General features: G+C 36.5%; 1 protein-coding gene across 1 annotated transcript in view; it reads right to left on the bottom strand.

Annotated features, from left to right (window-relative positions):
- Window positions 1–26,535, bottom strand: part of LOC119820551 (leucyl and cystinyl aminopeptidase) — a 117,168-nt gene that overhangs the window by 16,568 nt on the left and 74,065 nt on the right. Inside the window, exons 7-13 of the mRNA XM_038339008.2 lie at window positions 24,529–24,642; window positions 23,000–23,131; window positions 19,549–19,680; window positions 17,303–17,463; window positions 16,999–17,087; window positions 10,053–10,236; window positions 8,703–8,859 (exon numbers count right to left, since the gene is read on the bottom strand). Of these exons, the coding sequence (XP_038194936.1) occupies window positions 8,703–8,859; window positions 10,053–10,236; window positions 16,999–17,087; window positions 17,303–17,463; window positions 19,549–19,680; window positions 23,000–23,131; window positions 24,529–24,642 (969 nt within the window). The remainder of the gene's footprint in view (window positions 1–8,702; window positions 8,860–10,052; window positions 10,237–16,998; window positions 17,088–17,302; window positions 17,464–19,548; window positions 19,681–22,999; window positions 23,132–24,528; window positions 24,643–26,535) is intronic.

The raw sequence follows: 26,535 nt of genomic DNA, 5'->3' as shown, positions 1-26,535 counted from the left end.
GTCTCCCACACTTGCTCTTTGATGGAGGACCCTCCTTGGTTAATGAAGAAACTGCCTTGGCTTTTTGATAGGGTAGGATTTAGATAGGTGGAGTAGACAGAACAAAATGCTGAGAAGAAGGGAAGTTAGACAATCTCCATGCCTCTCCTCTCTGGGAGAGACGACATGGAGCCAGCCGCCAGGTCAGACATGCTAATTTTTCCCGGTAAGACACCACTCGTGGTGTTACACAGATTATTAAATATGGGTTAAAGCAAGATGTGAGAATTAGCTAATAAGAGGCTGAAACTAATGGGCCAGGCAGTGTTTAAATGAATACAGTTTGTGTGTTGTTATTTCGGGGCATAAGTTAGCCAGGCGGCCGGGAGCTGGGTGGCGGAAAGCGGCCAGCAGCTCTCACTACAGCTCTTTATTCATCAGTTCCCCGAATCCTAGTCTATAACATTTTCCAAACAAATACCTGAAACCCTAGAGGATAAAGATGCAACAAGACAAGTTACTTGAACACCAAAAGGAAAATATTCCAAAGACCCAATTTGCAATTTCAGCAAAGGAATAGCTTGAGATAATTACCAAGTGCTTCCTAAGACTAATCTTAGAACAGAGAACAGTACATGGAATAAAGGCTTCTGCTACCATGGAATTAACTACCTAGATAGTTTTAGAATAGGCAGACAGTCTGCTTCCCTTTAGGGTATTTTTTAAACCGTTCAAATCAGTTGATGTAGGTGGGTCATCTGTCTATGTGTTACTTTCATTGGTTAATAAAGAAACTGCCTTGGCCCTTTGATAGGATAGAAAATTAGGTAGGTGGAGTAGACAGAACAGAATGCTGGAAAGAAGGGAAGTGAGTCAGTTGCCATGATTCTTCAACCCGAGACGGATGTAGGCTAGAATATTTCCCAGTAAGCCACTACCTCGTGGTGCTACACAGATTATTAGAGATGGGTTAATCAAGATGTGAGAATTAGCCAGTAAGAGGCTGGAACTAATGGGCCAAGCAGTGTTTAAAAGAATACAGTTTCCAGTTCCATCTGGACTGCCTTCCCTAGTGTTTTCAGGTGTCCTGCTCCTGTACTAAGACCATCCACCCAAAGGGGTCAGACTCTGGCCTCCAGGCAGGTTTGAGGATTCCTGCAAGGGAGCGCGGGCTTCTTCAGATTGTGACGCAAGGAATAGGTCCTCCTCTGGCACTGGGGAAATCCAACCAGTTTCAGTCACAGCAAAGATTGCTCTAGGACACCAAGCGCCTCCCGGCTCCATTTGAAGGAAGAGATGGGCAGGCGCCAATGCAAGAACTCCTCCAACAACATGAAAGGCAACATGACATCACCAGAATCCAGACATCCCGAAACAACAAGAATTGAACACCCTACGCCAGAAGATATAGAAGAAACCGACCTTAAACAGTACTTTATGAAAATAATAAAGGACCTTAAACAGGAGGTAAAAAAACTGCCATAAAAAATGGAGATGACAAACAAAAAGGTAGACGAAATAAATAAATCTCTCAAAGATACCCAAGAAAAACAAGAAAAAGCAATCGAACAGGTAAGGGAAACAGTGCAAGACCTGAAAAATGAAATGGAGGTAATGAAGAAAACACAATCCAAGGGAAGACTGGAAATGGAAACTCTGAGTAAACGAACAGAAACTTCAGAGACAAGTATTTCCAACTGAATACAAGGGATGGAAGAAAGAATCTCGGACTCTGATGATACTATAGAGGAAATAAATTCAAAGATTAAAGAACTAAACAAATCTAACAAATTCTTAACACAAAACATCCAGGAAATCTGGGACACCATGAAAAGACCAAACCTAAAAATAATTGGGGTAGAAGGAGAAGAATTAAAACTCAAAGGCCCAGAAAACATATTCAACAAAATTATAGAAGAAAACTTCCCCAACCTAAAGAAGAATGTTCCTATGAAGGTACAAGAAGCCTACAGAACACCAAATAGACTGGATCAAAAGAAAGCATCCCCATGCCATATAATAATCAAAACACAAAACATACAGAATAAAGAACAGATATTAAGAGCTGCAAAGGAAAAAGGTCAAGTAACATATAAAGGGAAACCTATCAGAATTACACCTGATTTCTCAATAGAAACCATGAAAGCCAGAAGAGCTTGGATAGATGTGCTACAGACACTAAGGGAACATGGATGCAAGCCTAGACTACTATACCCAGCAAAGCTAGCATTCACCATTGATAGAGAAAACAAGATATTCCAGGACAAAAACAGATTTAAACAATACATAGCCACAAATCCAGCCTTGCAGAAAGTAATAGAAGGAAAATCACAAACCAAGGAGTCCAACAACACCCACAATAACTCAGGCATCTAGCGGCCCTTCACCAGCACAACTAGAAGAAGGGAAACACACAAACTCTACTACAAAAAAATGACCGGAGTTAACAACCACTGGTCATTAATATAACTGAATATCAATGGACTCAATTCACCTATAAAAAGGCACAGGCTAAGAGATTGGATATGAAAACAGGATCCAACATTCTGCCGTTTGCAAGAAACACACCTCAACCACAAAGACAGATACCTACTCAGAGTAAAGGGTTTGGAAAAGGTTTATCAAGCAAATGGACCTAAGAAACAAGCTGGTGTGGCCATACTAATTTCTAACAAAGTTGACTTCAAACTAAAATCAATCAGAAGAGATGGAAAGGGACACTTTATACTCATTACAGGAAAAAATCTATCAGAATGAAGTCTCAATCCTGAATATCTATGCCCCTAATATAAAAACTCCCACTTATGTAAAAGAAACACTTCTAGAACTCAAGACAGCCATCAAACCACACACACTAATAGTAGGAGACTTCAACACTCCTCTCTCACCAATGGACAGGTCAATCAGACAGAAACCTAACAGAGAATTGAAAGACTTAAAGGAGGTAATGAACCAAATGGACTTAACAGACATCTATAGAACATTCCACCCAAATAGGAAAGAATATACCTTCTTCTCTGCGGCTCATGGAACCTTTTCGAAAATTGACCATATACTTGGTAACAAAGCAAACTTCCACAGTTACAAAAAAATATTAGTAACCACCTGTGTCTTATTGGATCACCATGGATTAAAATTAGAAATCAACAACAATGCTACCCCCAGAAAGCCTACAAACTCATGGAAACTGAACAGTCAACTACTGAACCACACCTGGGTCAAGGAAGAAATAAAGAAAGAAATTAAAGTCTTTCTTGAATTCAATGAAAACAAAGACACAACATACTCAAACCTATGGGACACAATGAAAGCAGTGCTAAGAGGAAAATTCATAGCACTAAGTGCCCACTTAAAGAAAACGGAGAGAGCACTCATTGGTGACTTAACAGCACACCTGAAAGCTCTGGAAAAAAAAGAAGCAGACTCACCTAGGAGGAGTAGAAGACTGGAAATAATCAAACTGAGGGCAGAAATCAACAAAATAGAAACACAGAAAACAATCCAAAGAATCAATGAAACAAAAAGCTGGTTCTTGGAGAAAATCAACAAGATTGACAAACCCTTAGCCAAATTAATCAAACGGCAGAGGGAGAACACGCAAATTAATAAGATCAGAAATGAAAAGGGGGACATAACCACAGACATAGAGGAAATTCAAAGAATCATTAGATCTTACTACAAAAGCCTGTATGCCACAAAATTGGAAAATGTAAAAGAAATGGACACTTTTTTAGATAAATACCATATACCAAAGTTAAACCAGGACCAGGTAAATGCTCTAAATAGTCCTGTTAGTCGTGAAGAATTAGAAACTGTTATCAGAAACCTCCCTACGAAAAAGAGCCCAGGACCAGATGGTTTCAATGTGGAATTCTACCAGAACTTCCAAGAAGACCTAATACCTATACTCCTTAAGGTATTTCATAATATAGAAACACAAGAGTCACTGCCAAATTCCTTCTATGAAGCTACAGTTATCCTGATACCTAAACCACACAAAGACTCAACCAAGAAAGAGAATTACAGGCCAATCTCACTCATGAACATTGACGCAAAAATTCTCAATAAAATACTGGCAAACCGAATCCAAGAACACATTAGAAAAATTATCTACTACGATCAAGTAGGCTTCATCCCAGAGATGCAGGGCTGGTTCAACATACGAAAAGCTATCAATGTAATCCATCATATAAATAACCTGAAGGAAAAAAACCATATGGTCATCTCATTAGATGCTGAAAAAGCATTTGACAAAATTCAGCACCCTTTTATGATAAAGGTCTTGGAGAGATTAGGGATACAAGGGTCATTCCTAAATATAATAAAAGCTATTTACAGCAAGCCGACAGCTAACATCAAATTAAACGGAGAGAAACTCAAGGCTATCCCACTAAATTCAGGAACACGACAAGGCTGTCCACTCTCTCCTTATCTCTTCAATATAGTGCTTGAAGTTCTAGCAATAGCAATAAGACAACATAAGGGAATCAAGGGGATTCGATTTGGAAAGGAAGAAGTTAAACTTTCGTTATTTGCAGATGATATGATAGTGTACATAAGCGACCCAAAAACTCCACCAAAGAACTCCTACAGCTGATGAACTCCTTCAGTAACGTGGCAGGCTACAAGATCTACTCCAAAAAAATCAGTCGCCCTCCTATACACAAAGGATAAGGAAGCAGAGAGGGAAATCAGAGAAGTATCACCTTTCACAATAGCCACAAATAGCATAAAATATCTGGGAGTAACTCTAACCAAGGAAGTGAAGGATTTATTTGACAAGAATTTTAAGTCTTTGAAGAAAGAACTGAAGAGGATACCAGAAAATGGAAGGATCTCCCCTGCTCGTGGATTGGGAGGATCAACATAGTAAAAATGGCAATTCTACCAAAAGCAATCTATAGATTCAATGCAATCCCCATCAAGGTCCCAACAAAATTCTTCACAGATATTGAGAGGACAATAATCAACTTTATATGGAAAAACAAGAAACCCAGGATAGCCAAAACAATCTTGTACAATAAAGGTACTTCTGGAGGCATTACCATCCCTGACTTCAAACTCTATTACAGAGCTACAGTATTGAAAACAGCTTGGTATTGGCATAAAAACAGAGAAGTTGACCAATGGAATCGAAAAGAAGACCCGGATCTTAACCCACAAACCTATGAACACCTGATTTTTGATAAAGGAGCCAAAAGTACACAATGGAAGAAAGAGGGCATCTTCAACAAATGGTGCTGGCATAACTGGATGTCAACCTGTAGAAGAATGAAAGTAGATCCATATCTATCACCATGCACAAAACTCAAGTCCAAATGGATTAAAGACCTCAATATTAATCTGAACACACTGAGCTTGATAGAAGAGAAAGTGGGAAGTACTCTACAACAAATGGGCACAGGAACCGTTTCCTACGCATAACCCCAGCTGCACAGACATTAAGGGCAACATTGAATAAATGGGACCTCCTGAAGCTGTGCAGCTTCTGTAAAGCAAAGGACATTGTCACTAAGACACAAAGGCAGCCTACTGACTGGGAAAAGATCTTTACCAACTCTGCAACTGACAAAGGTCTGATCTCTAAAATATATAAGGAACTCAAGAGACTAGACTTTAAAATGCTAATTAACCCAGTTAAAAAATGGGGAGCTGAACTGAACAGGGAATTCTCAACAGAAGAAGTTCAAATGGCCAAATGACACTTAAGGTCATGAGCAACCTCCTTAGCTATCAGGGAAATGCAAATCAAAACAACTTTGAGATATCGTCTTACACCTGTCAGATTGGCTAAAATCCAAAACACCAATAATAACCTTTGCTGGAGAGGTTGTGGGGCAAGGGGTACACTCATCCATTGCTGGTGGGAATGCACACTTGTGCAACCACTTTGGAAAGCAGTGTGGCGGTTTCTCAGGAAATTCGGGATCAACCTACCCCAGGACCCAGCAATTCCACTATTGGGAATCTACCCAAGAGATGCCCAATCATACTACAAAAGCATTTGCTCAACTATGTTCATAGCAGCATTATTTGTAATAGCCAGATCCTGGAAACAACCTAGATGCCCTTCAGTGGAAGAATGGATGAAGAAACTGTGGAATATATACATGCTAGAATACTACTCAGCGGCAAAAAACAATGACATCTTGAGTTTTGCAGGCAAATGGATGGAAATAGAAAACACTATTCTGAGTGAGGTAACCCAGACCCAAAAAGATGAACATGGGATGTATTCACTCATATTCGGTTTCTAGCCATATTAAAGGACATCGAGCCTATAATTTGGGATTCTTGAGAAGATAATAAGAAGGTGAACCCCCCCAAAAAAGATATAGTAATCCTCCTGGATATTGGAAGTAGACACGATCGCCAGGCAAAAATTGGGAACTTGAGGGTGGGGTGAGACGCGGCCAAGGGAAGTTGGGGAGAGAAAAGCGTGAAGGGGAGAATGGGGGGAGCTCGGAGGAATGGGATGCTTGGGATACAGGAAGGGTGGATATGGGAGCAGGGAAGCATATATCTTAATTTAGGGAGCCTTCTGAGGGTTGTCAAGAGACTTGACCCTAGAGGGTTTCCCAGGTTTCCAGGGAGACACCCCCAGTTAGTTCCTTGGGCAGCTGAGGAGAGGGAGCCTGAAAAGGCCAGTTCCTATAGCCATACTGATGAATATCTTGCATATCACCATAGAACCTCCACCTGGAGATAGATGAAGAAAATGACTGAGCCCCACATTGGAGCACCGGACTGAGCTCCCAAGGTCCTGATGAGAAGCAGAAGGAGAGAGAACATGAGAAAGAAAGTCAGGACCGTGAGGGGTGCGTTCACCCATGGAGACAGTGGGACAGAACTAACGGGAGATCAACAACTCCAGTTGGATTGGGACTGATGGAACATGAGACCAAACCAGACTCTCTGAATGTGGCCGACGGTGGAGGCTGACAGAGAAGCCAAGGACAAAGGCGCTGATCTTTGACTCTTCTGCATGGACGGGCTCTGTGGGAGCCTTCTCAGCTAGGTTGATTACCTTCCTGGACCTGGGGGGAGTTGGTAGGACCTTGGTCTTAACATAGAGTAGGGAACCCCGATGGCTCCTTGGCCTGAAACGGGAAGGGGGGGTATGGGGGAAAGCGAGGGGACGGGAGGGAAGGGGGAGGAAGAGGGGAGGAGATGGAAATTTTTAAATATAAAAAAATAAACCAAAAGAAAAAAGAAAAAAAAAAGAATACAGTTTCTGTGTAATTATTTTGGGTGTAAAGGTAGTTGTGCGGGAGCCGGGTGGGACGAAAAGCAGGCCTGCTCGCCTCATCACTACAATCAGTGTCCTTCAAGAGTGGTAAAAATGAGTGATCTGTAGTAGTATTGTCTGCCACTACTGATACCACATGGAGTAGTGTACCTTCCCCCAGTTCACATAACCTTAACTGGGAACAGTGTCTCTGTAGACAGAACCAAGTGAAAATGAAGCTATACAGGGTTACTATGGGGTCTAACCTAAGGGTTGGTATATCTATGACAGCTGTCAAATTAGGGTATAGAAACACAGTAAAGTGCCTTGTCAACAGAGATAGAACAGGAATGACAATATTTTAAACAAGAAACACAAGGATTGCTAGCATTCACTTAAAGTTAAGAGAAAGGTAGGTAGTAGATTACCCTTTACCCTGCCAACAGAGGCATAATAAATAAATTCCTGCTATTTCTGTATATCAAGTTTGTAGTAATAAATTAAGGCAATACTAGGAAACTAATATACTACTTAATTATTGTTGAAGTATCAAAAGTAACAGCTGAACACTATTAGGTGACTGGTTTTAAGGTGAAGTCTAATACTAAGTTGACAACTCTGTGGAAGCTGGTACAGTCACTGCTACATACCAGCAGCATTACTCGTGGGAGGGTGGTCAGTAACAACTCCTGAGCAGGTAATTTTCAGAACATACTGCATTTTAAAATTAATAAGAGATCTATTTTCTAAAAGGCCTTATTTTAATGTGTGTAAAAACAAAAGAGGGTTCCCAAAGGTATTTTCCTTTTAGATGGCTCCATTTGATAGCAGTCAAATGTCTATATTTTGATATTCAAACAATACTATTACATATAAAGGCTGAACCAACGCTTCATCATAAGGATTGGCATTTTTCATCCACAGCAGAGATTTTTATAATGAGTAAAATAAAGAAATTGGAATCTAACCATTTGATTTCTTTTTTAAAAATAACTTTTCTTCTATTTTTTTAAAAAGAAAACAAACTATCTTTTTTTCACTTTACATACCAATCCCAGTTCCTACTCCTTCCCCTTCTCCCATTCTATCCACCTAATCCCCACCCTACTCCCCATCCACTCCTCAGAGAGGGTAAGGCACATTGCTTTGGGGAAGGTTCAAGGCCCTTCCTACTATATCTGGGCTGAGTAATCCATCCAAAGAGAATAGGTTCCCCAAAAGCCAGTACAAGCAGTAGGGACAAGCCCTGGTGCCACTGCTGAGCTGATGGCCCTGCAGTCTGCCCCAGCCAAACGACTGTCACCAACATTCCAAGGGTCTAGTTTGGTCCTCTGTTGGTTCCTTTGCTGTCCGCTGGAGTAGGTGTGCTCTTAACTGCTGAGCCATTTCTCCAGCCCTGTTTCATTTCTTTAAAGGCATGTGAAGACCTGAATAGAAATTCAAATAACAGTATTAAAAGTAAGTCACAAAAGAAACTGAAAAAAGGAAGACTTACCACCAATCTTGAGGCCAGGTCCATATGTCCCAGTTTTTCCAGGAGGTTATAGATGAGGCCTGTCTGGAACAGGGCTTCAGTAATGGGTGCAGTGTGGGTCTCATTTCTAAGATATTCAATCAAATCAAATGCCATCCGAATAGGCACTTTGCCAAGGCTAAAGAATAAACGAATAGGAAGTGAAAATTTGCCGAGATACACATAACATGGAGGGAAACTTTAAAGTGAGTCAGTGAGTCTGCAGACAAGAAACTTACGTTTATAGTAACATTAGGCAAAGTTAGACTCATGTAATTATGTTTAAGTGGCTCACAGGTAAAGATGCATTTTAACAGAAATACAACAGCTCATTTTTGGATTTAAAAGTCACCTATTATTTGCTACTGACTTAGTAAAAGTATCACACAGGCTTGGAAAAGATGACTACTATTGATTTTTTTCACTAATCCCTTCAATTTACCCCATGATTGGGAGTGTCATACTCAGTCAGTATCTGAATCAGAAAACAGACAGATTTCATTTCTTGCTGTAATAAGTCTGCCACATTTGTTAAGACAAGGTACATTGTGAGTTTACAGTGAGTAACTTTTAAAAACTAAGCAGTTAGGTGGGGAAGAGAGGTAAACCTCTGCGATATTGAAGTCAAACTGTTCTACATAGCCAATTCCAGGCCAGCCATGGCTACACAGTGACACTCTTGTCTCAAACAAACAAACCCAATAGGCAGTTTGTAGAAGTTATTACAGTAATGTTTGAAAGGATATAATAAGGCTACTTCATATTTAAAACACAAGTCAAAAATGGAAAGTAATAATAAGTATTCTTTGTGTTTCTAGGCCTAGAGTCAATCTAAAATTGTAAAATACTCAGAGGATACCTTTATTAAAGGCCACTGCCATTTTGGGCTTTGAGTTTCTATAATGTACATGGTGGTTGGGGAGGCAAGTCACACACATATAAGGATGTTCCAGTTATTAGAGATGCTATTCAATTAATAGGTTAGCACTAAGCTTTAGACAGAAGCCAACTACTTCTTGAAGATAATTCTCTCATAAATGAATGTGAAGTTTGAATTCCTACAACATTTTTACTGAACAAAGTATGTATCCTGCTTGTTGGTATCTATTCTTGAACTAATAGTTGATCCTGTTTTATGCTATCTATCTATTCAATGTGTTTACAGCTGATATAAAATCTCTGCAAGCCAAAAACATGCCTACATTTTCCAAATCTTCTAAAACTATACTTAACAGTCATATATACTTGTTATTTCAAAATGTTTTTCTGAATTGTTCTTTACTGCAATAACATCTTAAAAAACAATAACAATGTAAATGAAGTATACTCTACCCTGCAAGTTCAAAGATGTTATTGATGAGGTTGGCTCGGTCTTTGTCACTGAGAACATAAGGATTTCTTTTTAACTGATTGATTAGAGCTGCCCAGTCATCATCAGCATAGTGAACAATGTAATAGCCAGTCATATTTGTGTTGACTTTGACCCACTGTACTTGTTCTGTAAGATTGATGACATCTAAAAGAGAGAAAAAATTAAAACAACAAGAGAAAAAACAAGAGGGGGCTTTGGTTTTTTTTGTTTTTGTTTGTTTGTTTTTGTTTGTTTGTTTAACAAGGCATGTTTTCATATCCATGATTCTTTTAAGAAAATAAATGCCTGCATGCTGGTACAGTATGTTTCACACGCCAATGAAGTTTGCTAGTCATTTAAACATTATTTAATCCTCATAAATTATTACCACTAGGACAGGCACTGGAGATCAAATGATGAAGAGAGCAGACAGACCTGTTTTTAAGGTCTGATAAAAACACCTAGATATAATATCACTTAAGTGTCACTGGTGGAAAAAGAAAACAAACCATTCCATGGAAGCACACAGATTTATTTCACTCTGAACGGCAGTCTGGAGAGGCTTCATAAAATAAAAGATGCCTAAAATGTCATTCTTTTAAGTGACTTCAGAAAACACAAATCTTAAGAAAATATGCACAGAAGAGAGATGGTGGGAAAGGATGGTGTGAAGAGTAGAGCAACGGTATATAAAATATGTCCTATACAAAATATGTCCCTTCTCAACTTTTGCCTTTTACTATACTAGTTAAGAAAAAAAATATCATTTAGAAAATACTTCAAGTCTAACAAAATAAAAATTAGGAAAGGCTTAAGGTGTTTTTAGGCACAAGTTAAGAAACATTTGAGTTAAAATAACAGAATAATGCCAAGTATTATTAACACAAATATACATACATATGTGTGTGTGTGTGTGTGTGTGTGTGTGTGTTTTGAGAGAATTGTTAAAAATGTCAATTTTGGGGGGGAGGGGACAGAATATGCAAACAACAAGCAACTGACTACAGAATATACTGATGAATTTTCAATATGCTTAGAATTACTAATAAAAACGTTATTAAAAGTTGACAACAGGATGTGGGTTCAGCAGGAGATCATGCTTGAAAAGACCTTGAGGTGATGATTTGCTGGAACAAAAGCCCTGTGTGCTCACTGATCCTTTAATGCTAACCTCTCAGTTGATATAGTGAGGTACCTAGCAGGAGATTACAAATCTTTACCAAATGAACGAATAAATGACTGAAGTCATTACAAATAGTTTCAAATTGTATTAAAGTCTGAATGATAAATTATTATCTTAAAATAAAAAATATTTTTATTAATTAAAAAAAACTAATCAAAACCAACGATAGTGGAGTATATTTAGTGTCATGTTCTCCCTGTACTTGTTTTAATTAATGTAGTTTTAATTAATGTAGACAGCCTACAGTTGTCCTACATGTGTTGATGCTCATCCTCCATTTTTACCTTTAAGACTTCCCAACTCCTTCACGTCCATTGTCTTCATATGCAATACCTAACTATTCAACTTTCCATTTCGGGACTTGTCCTACTTTAGCCATCTCCTATTTTAAAACATTACTTAAAAATGTTCCCTATCACAATACTTGTATAGTGAATTATTTTATAGTAGGTGTTTTAGAAACACATTTAAAAAATGAAAGATATATTAGTACTTGAAGCTTTACTTATAGTTCGTCAAGTTCAAAAGAATGAATTATTAAAATTTATCTGATTCCTTTTATTACTCTAATTTTGCTGATATTTTGGATATTATGAAGATGGAAATGTTTCTAATTTTGCCTTATAAAACTATCATTCTTCTATATTAAAAGATTCAATATTAATTTTTCTTTTGTTTTTGACATAATAACAGACAGGAAAGATCAGTTAGATAAAATAAATTCATTTCTTTTTCCAGAGTAGTATGGAGTTCTGAGGAGTATTTGTGATGAAAAAAGTCGTGGTTCCATGTTAGGGACATTATAAACAGGCTTATAACTGATGAGAATAATTGTATATTAGCTAATCCAAAAAGTACCAATATTTACCATTTGGATTTGCAAGCAGAATCTTCTATGGAGCTTTTAAAAACAAATTCTCTGAAAGAAGGATCACATAGCCCTATCTCCACTGACTTAAAAATGATAAGCATGACAATTGTTTCATTGGATAGGTTCAGGAAATGGTGACATATGACTATTTCCACTGATGAGCATGTGCTATACTACAAACATGGCCAACTCCAGATGGCAGAGAGAAGAAATGCAGCTGGAAGTATATTATTACTGTCATCAAGTTGCCAGAGCATAAGCAACACAGCCAACAGCAGAAGGAGAGACCTTTCATGTCTTCTGAATGAACTAGAATGCAGGAGCTCAAAATCATAGGTATCAAAAATAATTGTTTTAATAAGAGACCTAACTGGTTGCCAGTTCAAATGTAGATGAGATGAGAATACTCTCATATGTTTTTAATTTATTATAATCATTAACAGATTAGCAGTTCAGTTTTCAGTCTATTGTATAATAAAAATAAAGAGTGAGCAATTTAATTTTAATGGCAAAACCCAGACAAAATAATCTAATTGTGATTTTAAAAAACATTTGTAAGTTATGAAAATCAACTACTGTTTTATAAAGAAATATTGAAGTACTGAAACAAAAAGAATACATGTTTATACTGAAAATTTAGAATATGACATCAAGTCTGTTCCGGGGTGACCACCGTACACAGTTTTACTGCACTCCATGCAGAAGCCCCCATCCTTGTATCACTCTGTACTCTGTATCTTAGTAAGTAGAAAAAAAGATCAAATAATAGCACATGAAGGTATGTAAGGAAGTCACCTCCCCTTCTTTTCCTTCCTAACTGCTTTCCCTTCCAATGATACATCTTTTAGTTTCATAGCATAGTTTCAGTTTAATATAACATTAAAATTTCCAGTTAAAATTAAGTATCTCCTACAGTTAAGAATTTTAAGTTTGAAAAAAATATAGGTAACAAAAAGGTAGGAAGAACAAGGTTGAAAATTTTAGAGCAACCTGAAAAATGATCCCCTTTATCCTGTTATTATGTACAACAATTATTCAACAGTGGAAAAGGGGGCAAGGAAACTAATTGAATATAACTTCTACACAAGATTTAACCAGCAAGCTAAGTGCAGAGCCCTACTGTAGACTGAAGCAACCAAAGAGGATCCTATATTGCAGCAATGCATGAAATAAAATAAGCCTAAAGTCATTTTCTCTGCTACATTTTGAGGATAGAAAAAAATAAAATGCAACTAAATTGAGAGAAATTACTGCTGGGGTATCAGGAGCCAAGAAGATTCAACCGTCCACAGGGTCAAACATTTTCTCCTAAGAGCAGTGTGCTTTCAATATGCACTCTTAAATTTGAACTGGCAGAAATTAAAGCAGCAACAGCCACCGGAGAACTACATTTACTAACAGGAAACAGATGTTGCTTACATCAAATTGGGCCAGTTCCAGTCTCAGATTCAACAATTTTATTCCTTTTTTTTATATTCCCTTTTACTATGAGTCTTTTCAATGAAGAGAAATAAGGCATTTCTTTTGGCTTTCAGTGTTCTTTCCTTAGACTTTTTATAGTCAAAATTAACATTCAGTGATTTCATTTATTCATTCAGTAATTGTTTATGTACTACTACATACTAAGTTCATTAAAGCAATTTATAAACCGCAATATTTACCCTCAATGGGAGATAAATATAACATGTAGAGAGACACAAGTACATAGTACTTACAGAATACTCTGAGTGAAAAGTACAAAATGTTATTTGAAACTATAAAGTGGAATCTACCTTGTCTTAGGATGTAGAATGGAACAAGCCATGGCTAAGGGCAGAGAAATGAATGGGAGGAGGTCAAGGGAAGGGGTGTCAGGGTGTTCTTCAAGGAGAGACAATAACACACAAAAGGATCTAAACACAATAGACAGTATGGCTTGTTAAGATGCTGGAAAATTTTCTGTGCAGCAAAATTAGAGTACATCAGGTAAGGGAGATTGAAAGGGAGTAGGAAAGAGGGAAAGGGAGAAAAGGGAGACAGAGGGAGAAATAGATGGAGAAGAGCAAGAAGGTAGTGGAAAGAGGAAAGAGGGGGAAACATAGATGGAGGTAAAGGGGAAGGAGAGAGGGGGAGAGGGAAAGAAAAAGCATAGTGGGGAGAGGAAAGGAGGGAGACTATGGTTCGTGTATATAGTATGACCCTCCTACACTCATGAGTTGAAGGCTTGGTCCAAAACTAGAGGATCTAATCATTAAGAAGTCACTAGTTAACTCACTGATAAGTTGGTAGAGAATGGGCACTTATGAGGTAGGGTCTAGAGGAAGAAGTAGGTTACTACTTTGGAATGTTTCCAAAAGATATAACTCATCAATGTTTTTCTTCTCCTCCCCTTTTAGTTCCCAGAGCCAGGAACTAAAGCCTGTGAAACACTGAGCTGAAATAAATCTTTCCCCCCTTTAAATTATTTGTTATTCTGTTTCAGTAACAGAGTTGACTAGTGTAAGGACAAAGTAGGGAAGTTGGAACTATTTTATACAGCATGAATCTCAAATAGAGTTCACCATACACATATAAACAGAGTTTTTTAAAGAACGGACAGAAGCAGATTTCTTATTACTTATTTCTAATACCAGCAAAAATTTAAATGCTATTCATAAGTCTGCAAATTGTCCTTGTTGGGTCTTTTTAAATGCTCTGTTGTATTTAGATTATACTGCTGAAGGAACAGAGGGGAAGGGTATTCCTCTTCCTCAGCTCAGAGTACCCCTTTAGGGACTCTAATCTTTAGAGTTCTGTTTCACCAGGGAAAGCAGCACTTTTTCACACATTAATCAAAGAGATGGTGGGATCATTTTCTGCTCTGAGGGCTTCAAGCAGTGAGACTGATGCATAGGTGCTGTGACTCTTCTGCAATGTGCGGTAAAGCTGCAATGAAATGACACGTTCATATATTGAAGCTGACAGCCTCCACTCATTACCATATACTACAGACGAGTAGCTTAGTTTTGAGCATCCAATCACAAAAGGTAATAGCCCTCAATTTTGAGAAGCACTGATAAAAAGAAAAAAGACAAAATGGGGGAAATATCTTAACATCTGATATCTTTATTAGGAAATATTTTTAATAAAGAATTGATGAATCATGGGTATAAAAATGAAAGACTGTCAATTACCATATATGTTTTTAAAGGAAAGATGGAAATCATATATATATATATATATATATATATATATATATATATATATATATAATTATTTCAAGTAAAGAATTTTAAAATGACAAAGAAAGCACAAAAAAAACTTATGGTAGCATTAGAAAACTTTTTCCATAATTTATGCAATGCAGATACACTATGCCTAAAGGTTCTTTAGTAAGTGCCTTAGCAATGGTATCTAACATGAACTTAACATACACCAGACATGATTTTGGGCACTCCATATAAATAAACTCTAAAAATCCTTATCACAACCCTATTTTAGAGTAGGCTCTGAGCCAAATACCTAAACTAAAAGCCGGTTAAGTGGTAAATGGGAGAGGCATGGTGTGAATCAGGCAATTGGGCTTTATTCACCTATCAAAAATGTAGATTTGAAAACATATCCAGACCTAAGCAAGAACTTTCCCTTTTTCATAAATCCTAAAGTATGCATGGCTGATTCTCACAGAACCCAAGAGTCTTATGTTCTTTTGGGATGTAAATAAAAATGATATATGTGTAGGTATCACAGATGATGTATTTCACAAATGGTTAGAAATTATACTTTAGTGGCTTTTTACGGATAGCTTATGGGTAAGCATATACAAACCAATTGCCTCTTGTCTGAAAAGCTTTGGACAAGAAGTATTTCAAATCTCGGAGCATTTAGATTTTCTGCTATTTGCACAGATTTTAATAGTAGAACATTCCCAATGTGGAAACCTGAAACCTAAAATGATCAAAAATATGAAATATTTTGACTGTTATAATGAAGCTCAATTAGGGATACTCAGCCTCTGTCACTGTTGTGACTTATTATCTTTTTGTTATGATAGTTCCTTATCCCATTTTTTTTATTGCCAAAAAGGGGACATGTGTTATGAGATAATAAATCTTTTTGTATAATGTGAAGATGTGTTTCTGCTAAGGCACCTCCTGATTGCTTTAATAAAGAGCTGAATGGCAAGTAGCTAGGCAGGAGAGGATAGGTGAGCATTTCAGGGAGACAGAGGAACTTGGGGGAAGAACCTGAGAGGTGGGGAATTCACCAGGAGGCACAGAAGAAGTCAGACATACTGCACCGAGGAGAGGTATTGAGCCACGTGGCAGAGCATAGATTAATATAAACAGGTTAATTTAAATTTTAAGAGCTAGTTGGGAACAAGTCTAAGCTAAGGCCAAGCTTTCATAATTAATAAGAAGTCTCAATGTCATCATTTGGGAGCTGGTGGTCCAAAGAAAGTCTGGCTACCTATGTCTACACGATATGTTATAATGAGCATTTACTGTAAATCTAAGTTGTAAATCAACCTTTATTATGTATATAAGTACTCTATAAAATGCCTGTTAAATGCACTGGCTCCAGACTAGGACTTGAAAGTAGATATTAACACTTAATGCAAATGCTCTGGTTCTTTTACTTTTTTTAAAACATAAAATACTTATGCAGTACTTAACAATAAAACACTGTCAAAATATTCTTTTCAACTTCTTAACCTTATTTCTTACAACTAAAAGCCAATTCTATATATATAAACAGTCAGTCTTATTGTAGTAAAGTGTTAAATAATTATTTATGACACTAGATCAGAGAATTAAACACTGTAAATAAAATCTATTATCTGCCATATGGTCAAATTTTTAAAATTACATTACTAGTAATTTTTTTATCAGAAAGGAATTAACTATTGTCACACCTGATTTCTTGTCCAGTAGTGAAACTGATCGATATTCTGAATAGTTTCTTCCATCAGTGACATAGGATATTGGAATATGCCAAAGGTAGCTGCAGAAGTAAAACATTGGAGGTTAGTTCTGTTCCTAATACTTCACCTATTTATTTAGAATTTGATGGCTTAGGACACTAACCGAAAGTTTCCAAAATTCTTCCAGAGAGGAAAGCCCTCTTTAGGTTTCACAAGAATGATGGTTATAAGACATCTAAAATCCTTATACCTGAAGGTGGAAACAAGATGGGCTGGGAAGAAAGAAGGACAATACCTGGCATCTGAAGCCTGAATTTCTGGTTGCACGTTTAGAAAAAATCTTTCTTGTTGTAGAAGGAGTTCAGTCCCCTTCCTCTGGACAGTCACTATTGGGAATCCTTTCTGTAGGGTCCAGGTTTTCATCATTTTCTTTACATCTAGAGTTTTGTTTGTGACCTATTAAATTAAGAAGAATTAATTTTGCTTAATGATAAAATTGTTTAAAAGTTTTAGTTTAATTTGCCTGTTCCTTTTCCTCATTCCCTAATATACTTCATGAAGACCACAAAGAATCGATGCTTAGTTGAGTGTACATTTAAAAAATAAACTAGCTTGGAATCTAAGTGAATGTTTCATAAGGCATGAGTGGTACCATGCTTAAAAGCAGCAGGTGTGCTACCAACCTGTATCATTTAACATTAGAATCCATAAAAGATGAAAGTGCACTTTCAGGCCCCAGGACTACGGTTTCAAAGACACAGCTAGTGAGAGGCGGTACAGGATGGACGCACTGCCACTCAGGCCTGAGAACCAGCAAGCCCAGACCCCTCCTTCCTACTCTGCTTCTTCAGTGTCAATCTTTTAAAGAACCAGTCTTGGGGCAGAGCTACAAGATTATGAGGGCCAGCTGCAGAAAACTCTAGTCCCTTAACCGAGTCTCTTAGAGAACACGAGTAAATTCCTTTTGATAACGATAGCTCTTATTTTCCCTAAATAAATTAACTTTTCTGCAAAACCTAAAATCTGATGTCTCAATAGACCCTGTAAAGCTCACGAACCCCCAAGACACCAGGTATCAATGATCAAGAACAGATTCACACATACAAAAAAAAAAGGTGGTCTCTTTAAAGCAAGAAGGCTAAATTTTATGATTTAGCTCACTCTTCTGGATTACATACAGGTGTAAATTCAAGCCACTACAACATCATAAAACCTACACTATTACGTCACTAAGGAAGGCTCTACTTAAAGCACCATACGCTGCTTAAGCACAAAAGTATAGAACAATGTTTTCCATTTTCATTGAGTTATTAATCTTATCTTTCTCATGGCTCTGACCTATTTATTTCAGGACCAGAGGCTGGGAAGAAAAGCAAGGTACTTTGAGAACTTTAAAGAAGAGACTAGTATACAGTCTGATATGAATGCTAAAAAAAAATAGTAACTAGGTTGGAATGGTGCAACATCACTATTTGCAGTGAATGATAAAGGCAGGGATATGTTCCAAATGTCAAAATATGTATGAATGGGAACTACGTAAGTGATAGCTCTTCACTGAAATGCCAACATATGATTGGAGAAAAAAATAATACAGAAGCAGGTATTAGGGAATAAGAATTAATTCCTTATCTCAAACAGAACTCAGTAGGGAAGTCCTATCTTCTGGGCAAAAACTCAATACTAGAAAATTCCAACAATTCAGAGTGGGCAAGCAAGAATAAATGAGGCACATTCAAAGCAAAGGGTTCTTGACTCAGCATCCATAAGACTCTGAAACTATGTGTGATGTCTTGCATGTATGTAGTTTTTCTAAGGCAAATGACAAGAACTTTATCAGATTTTCAGATATATCTGTGATCTTGAAGAGCACAAAGAACCACCAATTTAGATCAGAATAACAAACTCAAGCTTATGAGAATTGTGCAGCCAACAAATGTACCATAGACATGCTGGGTTCATACACTGCTCTGAAGAACAATTCTACCTAATTTCACTGCTTGTTAGAAAATAGAAGTGTAACAAATTCCAAGGAGAGAAACAACTCAAGGGAAGTATGTAACTCATGGTACTCATTGATGTGATGTCATCTTGTGATATATCATCTCCTGAGAGGGATCTGAGCCTCCAAATCAAGAGATTCCTAAGGTTTTATACATTATCATTATCTGAAGGTAGAGAAACTAGAAAACGTATAGGAAAATAAATTTTTGCAAAAAAAAATCAAGTATCAAAAATATGCAATATTCATTAATACTGAGAAGAAAATTTTTCCTTACCCAACAAAAGGAATGGAGATTAAGGTACAGAATGATTATAGCTACCCATGGCCAGATCCTTTTTTTGTAACAATAAGCAGTATTTTCATTTCTTGACTTTAATAACAAATATTTATATGCTAAGCGCTATCTTCTCTCTCTTAAATAACTATCATTGGTACCATGTATATGTGTGATAATTGGTACCATTTATATATGTGATAGAAATATAAAAGGAGGACCTCTCATAGTTCACAGACAGGACTGAACTATCCAGGCCACTTACCTCATTAAAACTGTCCCAGAGATCATCGCTTTCAATGGATGCATAACTGTGATTGTGCAAGTAAAGAATGATAGCATGCTGAAACACATCTTCACTAAGGTAAGTCTTCAACATCAACAAGAGAGAAGCTCCCTGTCCACAAATTGAAAAAAAGTGGAGAAAATAACGGACTATTGCAGGCCATAGGATCAAGAATCTAAATTGAAAATATATTATTTCTAAAACACATGATTTCATATATGCAACATAGTTATAGTACATTATTAGTCTTGTGTACACAGATGTAAACCATGTTCAAATACAATTATTTAAAGGTATAAACATAACAAAGGGAGTTATATTCCTATACACACTAAATCTATCATGAGCCATTCTTTGTGGTCTATCAGTGTACGTTGTTTTCATGTCAGTATTAAATGATAAACGTGTGTATTTTTAGTAGAAGCACATGACAAATTTCTATGGCATCTCATCTCCCACCTCCAATTCTTAAAGTGCTGCCTGCATCCACTACATACACCAAGAAAGTCACAATTAGTTAGCAGAGCTTTCAAAATCTCTCTCATTTTAGCCTCCCATGTTGCAGAAATAATCAGGATCTTTCTTCTTCTGAAGGATGTCTATACTAATGAATATATAGAGGAACAAGCAAACACTAAGATTCCATAGCCGGGCTTGCAAGTGTTCGGGCATTACTATACCCCTCACACATGTTACTTTTCTATCCAGGAAGCAACTACCTGTTTGGTGGCTTTTCTGAATTGAGAGAGAAGACATATCGCCCTATTTGCAATTGATATTATTTTCTTTATCTGGTTTATGTTTATCTCTTCTATACTAAAGGCTAGTTGGGTGAACAATTCAAAGATACAACTACAGAAAATAGTGCCTACTACAATGCTTAGCTGCAGACATTAAACAGTGTTTGAATAAAATTCACTTGTTATAAAAATGTAGCGCTATCAAGTCATCAAGATTATAAGTACAGATAAGTTTAATAGCTATTCCAATCTCTTTTAACTCTATAACTATATATATTCTATAAATTTAAGCATTCTTATTCTTAATAGTCCCTTCTTTTTTTCTACACGATGAACTTTCTTCTCTATACTATAATATTCCCATCAACAAAACACAAATGTTAAACATTTTCTTACACACACACACACACACACACACACACACATCAATGACTCTCACCATTCCTTAATTTCATGCCTCCTCTAATTATCACACTAGTTCTTGCTTCTCATTTATAGTAAAACTCTACTGTCATCAACATTTGCTCTCTTCCCATGTTCTTTTATACTACAGATGAACTACTACTCCACTAGCAATGTCATAACAAGGTCACTGGTGAATTTCTAGTGCCAGATCAATCTCACTTCTCTTACTTGCCTTATTAACAATGCATTGATAGAAGTTAATGTGATTGATTTCCCACTCCTGCTTGAAAGTCTTTAGAGACCCAGCCTTGGGATAGTGTTCCTAATTTTATCTCCAATCCATGGTCTTTTTTACTGAATCTTATCTTCCCAATGATTAAAGTTTGGTGTGCCCTGCCATTTGCTTTTTCATTGCTCCCAACTCTGGGGGCTTTAGCCTCCTGATTTATATATCTAACTAGATTTTACTTCTGAATTTCAGACTCATATTCAACTACCTACTTGTGCATTAAAGATCATTAATAAATAAAGTAAGAGATACTGGCCATAGGCCCCCATTGAGTCAGTTGATCTGATAACTGAGATGGTACTTAGTGATGAACAGGTAGGAGGCATACACAGCACTGATGCACTGGAGAAATGGTTGACTTGTACCAAGGCAGGATAGCATGAACTTTTCTATAACTCAGAATGACATGCTGTTTAAAATTTATGAATTGCTTATTACTGGACTTTTCATTTTAATATTCTTCAAGGATGGTTAGTAATAAGTAACTGAAGCCACAGAAAATAAAACTTCAGATAAAGGGAAATTAGTGTATATATTTTTAGACCAAATTAAACTGATGATTTTTTTGTTAAAAGTACTATAATTTCCTTCCTTCCTGATGAAGGCTTGAATCTGGAAAACATTTCTGCCTTACCCTATCACCCACCAAGTTCTTCAAGTTCAAAAACTCATCTTACTTTTAGATCTATTTTCTTCCCATTGTTATGACCACTCATTTTGAATGTTCACCACTGCATGTCTGACATTCAGTGTCACGAACCATTTTTGTTTCCTCCCGACTGTACTCCACTTTATAAATTGAATCCAACTTAAGTTTTCTAATTATCAAGTTTAAATAAGTCATCCTTATATTTAAAAATGCCTAGATTTCTTATGGCATTCAGGCCCTGCTGAAGCTGAGGGTCATGCTTCCTTTCTTACCTTCCCAATTCACTCTGACCCCATCTCTGCATAAACGTCACTGCCCCAGCCATCAGCACTCCTGATTCTTCTCTGCGTAGAACACTATTCCATTCATGCCCCACCCTGTTACTTGTGTTCCCAGAAACATTTCAAATCTCTTCTTCAGACTATCTCTTCAGTATGCATAAATTCTCTGTACTAGTTCAGCACATACACCTTCTCTTATTCTTCCACGTGTATTTACCACCCAATTTTGAGCTTTTTTATAATATGTGTTCTATCCTCAAATGTTCAATGTGTTCTCTTCTCTATCTAGCACAGGGATTTACTAGCCAAGTAATCTAGCAAACAAACACAAAGGGCTAATCAAGAAAAAAAAAAGGCTAATTGGTTTTAACATCATCCTCTGACATTATAAATTCGAATAACACTGGTACCATACTTCCTCTGTTCTCCAACCTGCTCAGATCCCAACAGAGCTTCTACTTTCCATCCACAAACCTGGTGCTTATACTTCACACCCTGAAGGGGAATCATAATCGTCAATTATTAAAATAACCTTTTTGCTTAATTATTTTGGTGATCTTGATTCTGGGAAATACCTCAATTCTGAGTAACAAAATAAAGGGCTTTGCTCAGGTCCTTCTTTTCTCAGAACACATTCTACTTATAGAACAATAGATAAAACTAACTTTGAAAGATTAATTATAGAATCTGCTTCACCACATGAATACTAGTCACAGTGACTAAGAGGGAGACAGAGAAACACTCACAAAAGTTAAGACAAAAGTTTAAACAGATTGACATGCTTAAAATTTAAACAGTATAATAGGATACCCCAAAGCAATATTTATTCAATTTTTAATATGAATTAAGCTGTTTTCTGACTTACAAAATGAATTTAAAGTCTATTAAAAGTATACTTCTTAGCTGGGTGGTGGTAGTGCAAGCCTTTCTTTAATCCCAGCACTTGGCAGGCAGAGTCAACCAGATCTGAGTTCATGGCCAGGGTGGTCTACAGAGTGAGTTCCAGGACAAAGAAACCCTGTCTCAAAAAAAAAAAAAAAGTACTTTTCTTTGTGCACAGTAATACCTTAAAATAGGAAAGAGAATCAAACATCTCTTCTATTTGTTCTGAAGACTGAACAGATGATGATATTGGATGGGATGAATTCAAAGAATCTTTCCTCATGGTTTTCAATCGAGCATCTAGGAAGTCTTCATACTATTAAAAAAAATTGAGTGGTAGGATGTCATTACCAGTATAAAGGCAATTATACATTTATACAGATTATAAAAATTGCTACAGGATAAAAAATTCTGAGTTTACTAAATTTTAGCATATAAACTACTGAAAATACAGTATATAAATATTACTTAAATTTAAAACTGTACTTAAAATTGAGGGACATAAGAATTAGCATTTCCAAATGAAGAGCACAACTGTAAAATTAAGAATCTACAACTAATGAAAGCAAATTTCTAAATCTGAATATCCAAGATAAATATTCACTCAACAAAGACTAAAGCACACTTTTAAAATAAAAGTTGAAACTTAGGAGAGAAACTTGGTCCTTACCTTGAGTTTCTGTTAAAATAATATACAATTCTTAGTTAAGGTTATTTTATATAAAGTACAGCTTGGTCTGAAAGCATAACACAGCCAAGAGTGTCCCTAGAATGCATATTAGAATTTTAAGCATTCTGGGCACCCCCAAGTGGTGAGACTGCGTATTTCATTGCTTAATTAAGTAGCACACTTAATACTACTTAGAATTCCAACTGAAAATTACTTAAGTTTTAAACAAGCCCTGTATACAGAAATGTCAAACTGGAAATTCTCAAGAGTTTTACTTCAAGAACCTGAATAATGTCTGTAGGGAGTCTAACAGCAAGTCACAGAATTTTAGGGTTGAAAACATTTCTATGTGGGAGGTTTTCCTATCGTTTGAGGGACCCATGTTCATGCTTTCCCTCAGCTGCCCAATAATGCTTGAATTATTTCAGCAATATCTGTCAAATTATGGCCTACTATGTCTGAACATCTGTGAGTATAGGAAATATCTCTAAACTCCAGTGACACAACTCACTGCGTACTAGCTCTCTAAAAGAGGATGTCATTCAAGTCTTTGAAACAGGATGACGTGGTTTGTACACAGCAAGGACAATTTATTTATTTATTCATTCATTTATTATTTTAGCAACTTATATGCTATTTAAGAACCGCTGGGAGAATGCACTCAGTGACTATATGAAAAGCAATATTGAAGTCAGTCTTCATTTCATTTCTCTTTATAGAAATATTTTAAGTTTTTTAACAAAACAAATTTTCCATCTTTATCTAAATTCCTTCAAACAGAAAAACCACATCAAAAATAAAATGTAGCAGTTAAAATATTCATCCTGAAGTAAAAAAAATATGATCACACATAACTATTTCAACGTTCAGTGAACTACATCAATAAGCAAGAGTGTGATTCTAATTGTAAAATCTACAGAATTATAGATGTGGCTATAGCTTTCTAAAAATATTTTCTTACCTCAAATACATAGAAAATACATGGTAAATAACTCATAATCTCCCTTTTCCCTCCTCATAGGATAATGAAACACAGTACTTACACTGTTGAGCTCTTTGAATATTTTTTCCACAGAGAAATACTCCATGAAAGTTGCAAAGCCTTCATTTAGCCACAGGTCATTCCACCACTGCATTGTAACCAGATTACCAAACCACTGTAGGAAAGACAAGCTAGTAACCAGTATGACAAGTATATTCATAGGAATTTCTTAACTGGATTAACTATTAAGCTAATTATAGATAATCAAATAAAAATACCTTAAAATATCCAGAGCAATGTAAAGACATAAACGTTATATAAACTGTATAAAAAAATAAAGATTTTTAAAAGTTATATAAACTTATTTTAGAAGTAAAATAAAAACATCAACATATTACCTTAGCTGAATGGGAAAAGAAGCAAGAAAGATTATGAATATATTTATTTATTAAAATGTGTATGAACTTTTAACATACAGTATACATTAAACTATATAGATAATAACTATTTTAAGTTGCTTCATTAAAATGAGACTTCTTAGATAATTATCTAATCTAATACCAAGTTAGTAAGATTATTTTCCATTATATGTGCAATCTTCTATGACAACTAATGATTTTCCTATTGTCAGAGGGTCTGGATTTCATGCTTCTCTTCTATTACCTGAGTTCAAGACACAATTCACACAAGATTCGAGTAACATTCTTATAGAAACCTGGCACGTGTGCGCGTGCGCGCGCGCGCGCACACACACACACACACACACACACACACACACAGAAGAAATCAGAGAATTCTTTAAATGCTTTCTTACATATGGTAGTAAAAAGAAGGCAAAAGGTAACAGATCTTCCGAGGTCTCTTTTGGGTATGGAGAGATGGCTCAGAAGTTAGCACTTGCCCTGCTATTCTGAGGACTTGAGTTTGGATCTCAGCAACCATGTAACAAGCCAGCATGTAATTCTACACAAATATCTGCAATCCCAGCTCAAGGGAGGTACAAACAGACAAATCACTGTGGTCTGTGAGCTCCCAATCTCACTAAATGTGAGTTTTATGTTTGTAAAGAGACCCTGCCACAGAACAGGTAGAGGGATAGAAGAGGACACCTGATGCTCTCTTCTCTGCTTCACATGTGCAGCCACACACTCATACATTCACAGACAGATAGACACAGACACATATAGGCACACAGACACAGACACATACAGGCACACACATACACACACACACACACAGACACACAGGCACACAGACAGAGACACAAACAGGCACATATACACATACACAAATAAATAAACTTCTTTTTAAAATACTTGCAATAAAAAGTGGTCATAGGGTATACAAATTTTTCAGTGTAGTCTGGGTTTTATTTCAAATCAGTAGCAAAACATAAGGTTATTACTACAACAAAACAAAATTACTTTTGAGAGTTAAATCATTAATTTTTCTAAGATACTATCTTAAAAATATATTTAACAGGAAGATGAGTTATAAAGCTCTAAACAAAAGAAAAAATAAGAGAAATATTCTAAGTGGTAATGAATGGTCCCAGAAATAACAAGATTAGGAAAAAAAAGCTTCATTTATCAGCGTGCCAACAAGTTTTTACAAGGGTCACATAGTCCTCTACAGAGTTAACTGTCTTCCTTAATGTACTGCCACGTCACAGCTTCCCATCACACCCTATACTGAAAAGCATCTCATATCTAGGGCACAACAGAGATAATATTTTTGGAATGGGGATATACATGAATAAGTCTTTTCTTTTTTAAATCTTATACAAATAATTCTTTCATTCTATACTGGGGAGAGCCCCTTCTCCCATATTAATTGAGAACCCAGTTATAGCAGGAAATAGAAAAAGAAATTTGGTCAGTTGGGTATGAGAGCCCACACCTATGATCTGGTAACTCAAGAGTTGAGACAAGAGAAATTTGAGCTACACAGTAAGAAGGTTTTCACTTAATAAGGGAAAGGGTGTAACTGAGGGAAGAAATTCTATCCTACAAGGTTACACTGAGCAGCTGGTAGTTGCTAGATGTGATGCAGATATGTATTAATAAGG

This window comes from Arvicola amphibius, chromosome 8 (genome assembly GCF_903992535.2).
Source record: "Arvicola amphibius chromosome 8, mArvAmp1.2, whole genome shotgun sequence".
NCBI classification, from domain to species: Eukaryota; Metazoa; Chordata; class Mammalia; order Rodentia; family Cricetidae; genus Arvicola; species Arvicola amphibius.
The sequence above is the reverse complement of the archived record's forward strand: the minus strand, read 5'-3'. Positions and strand labels throughout refer to the sequence as shown.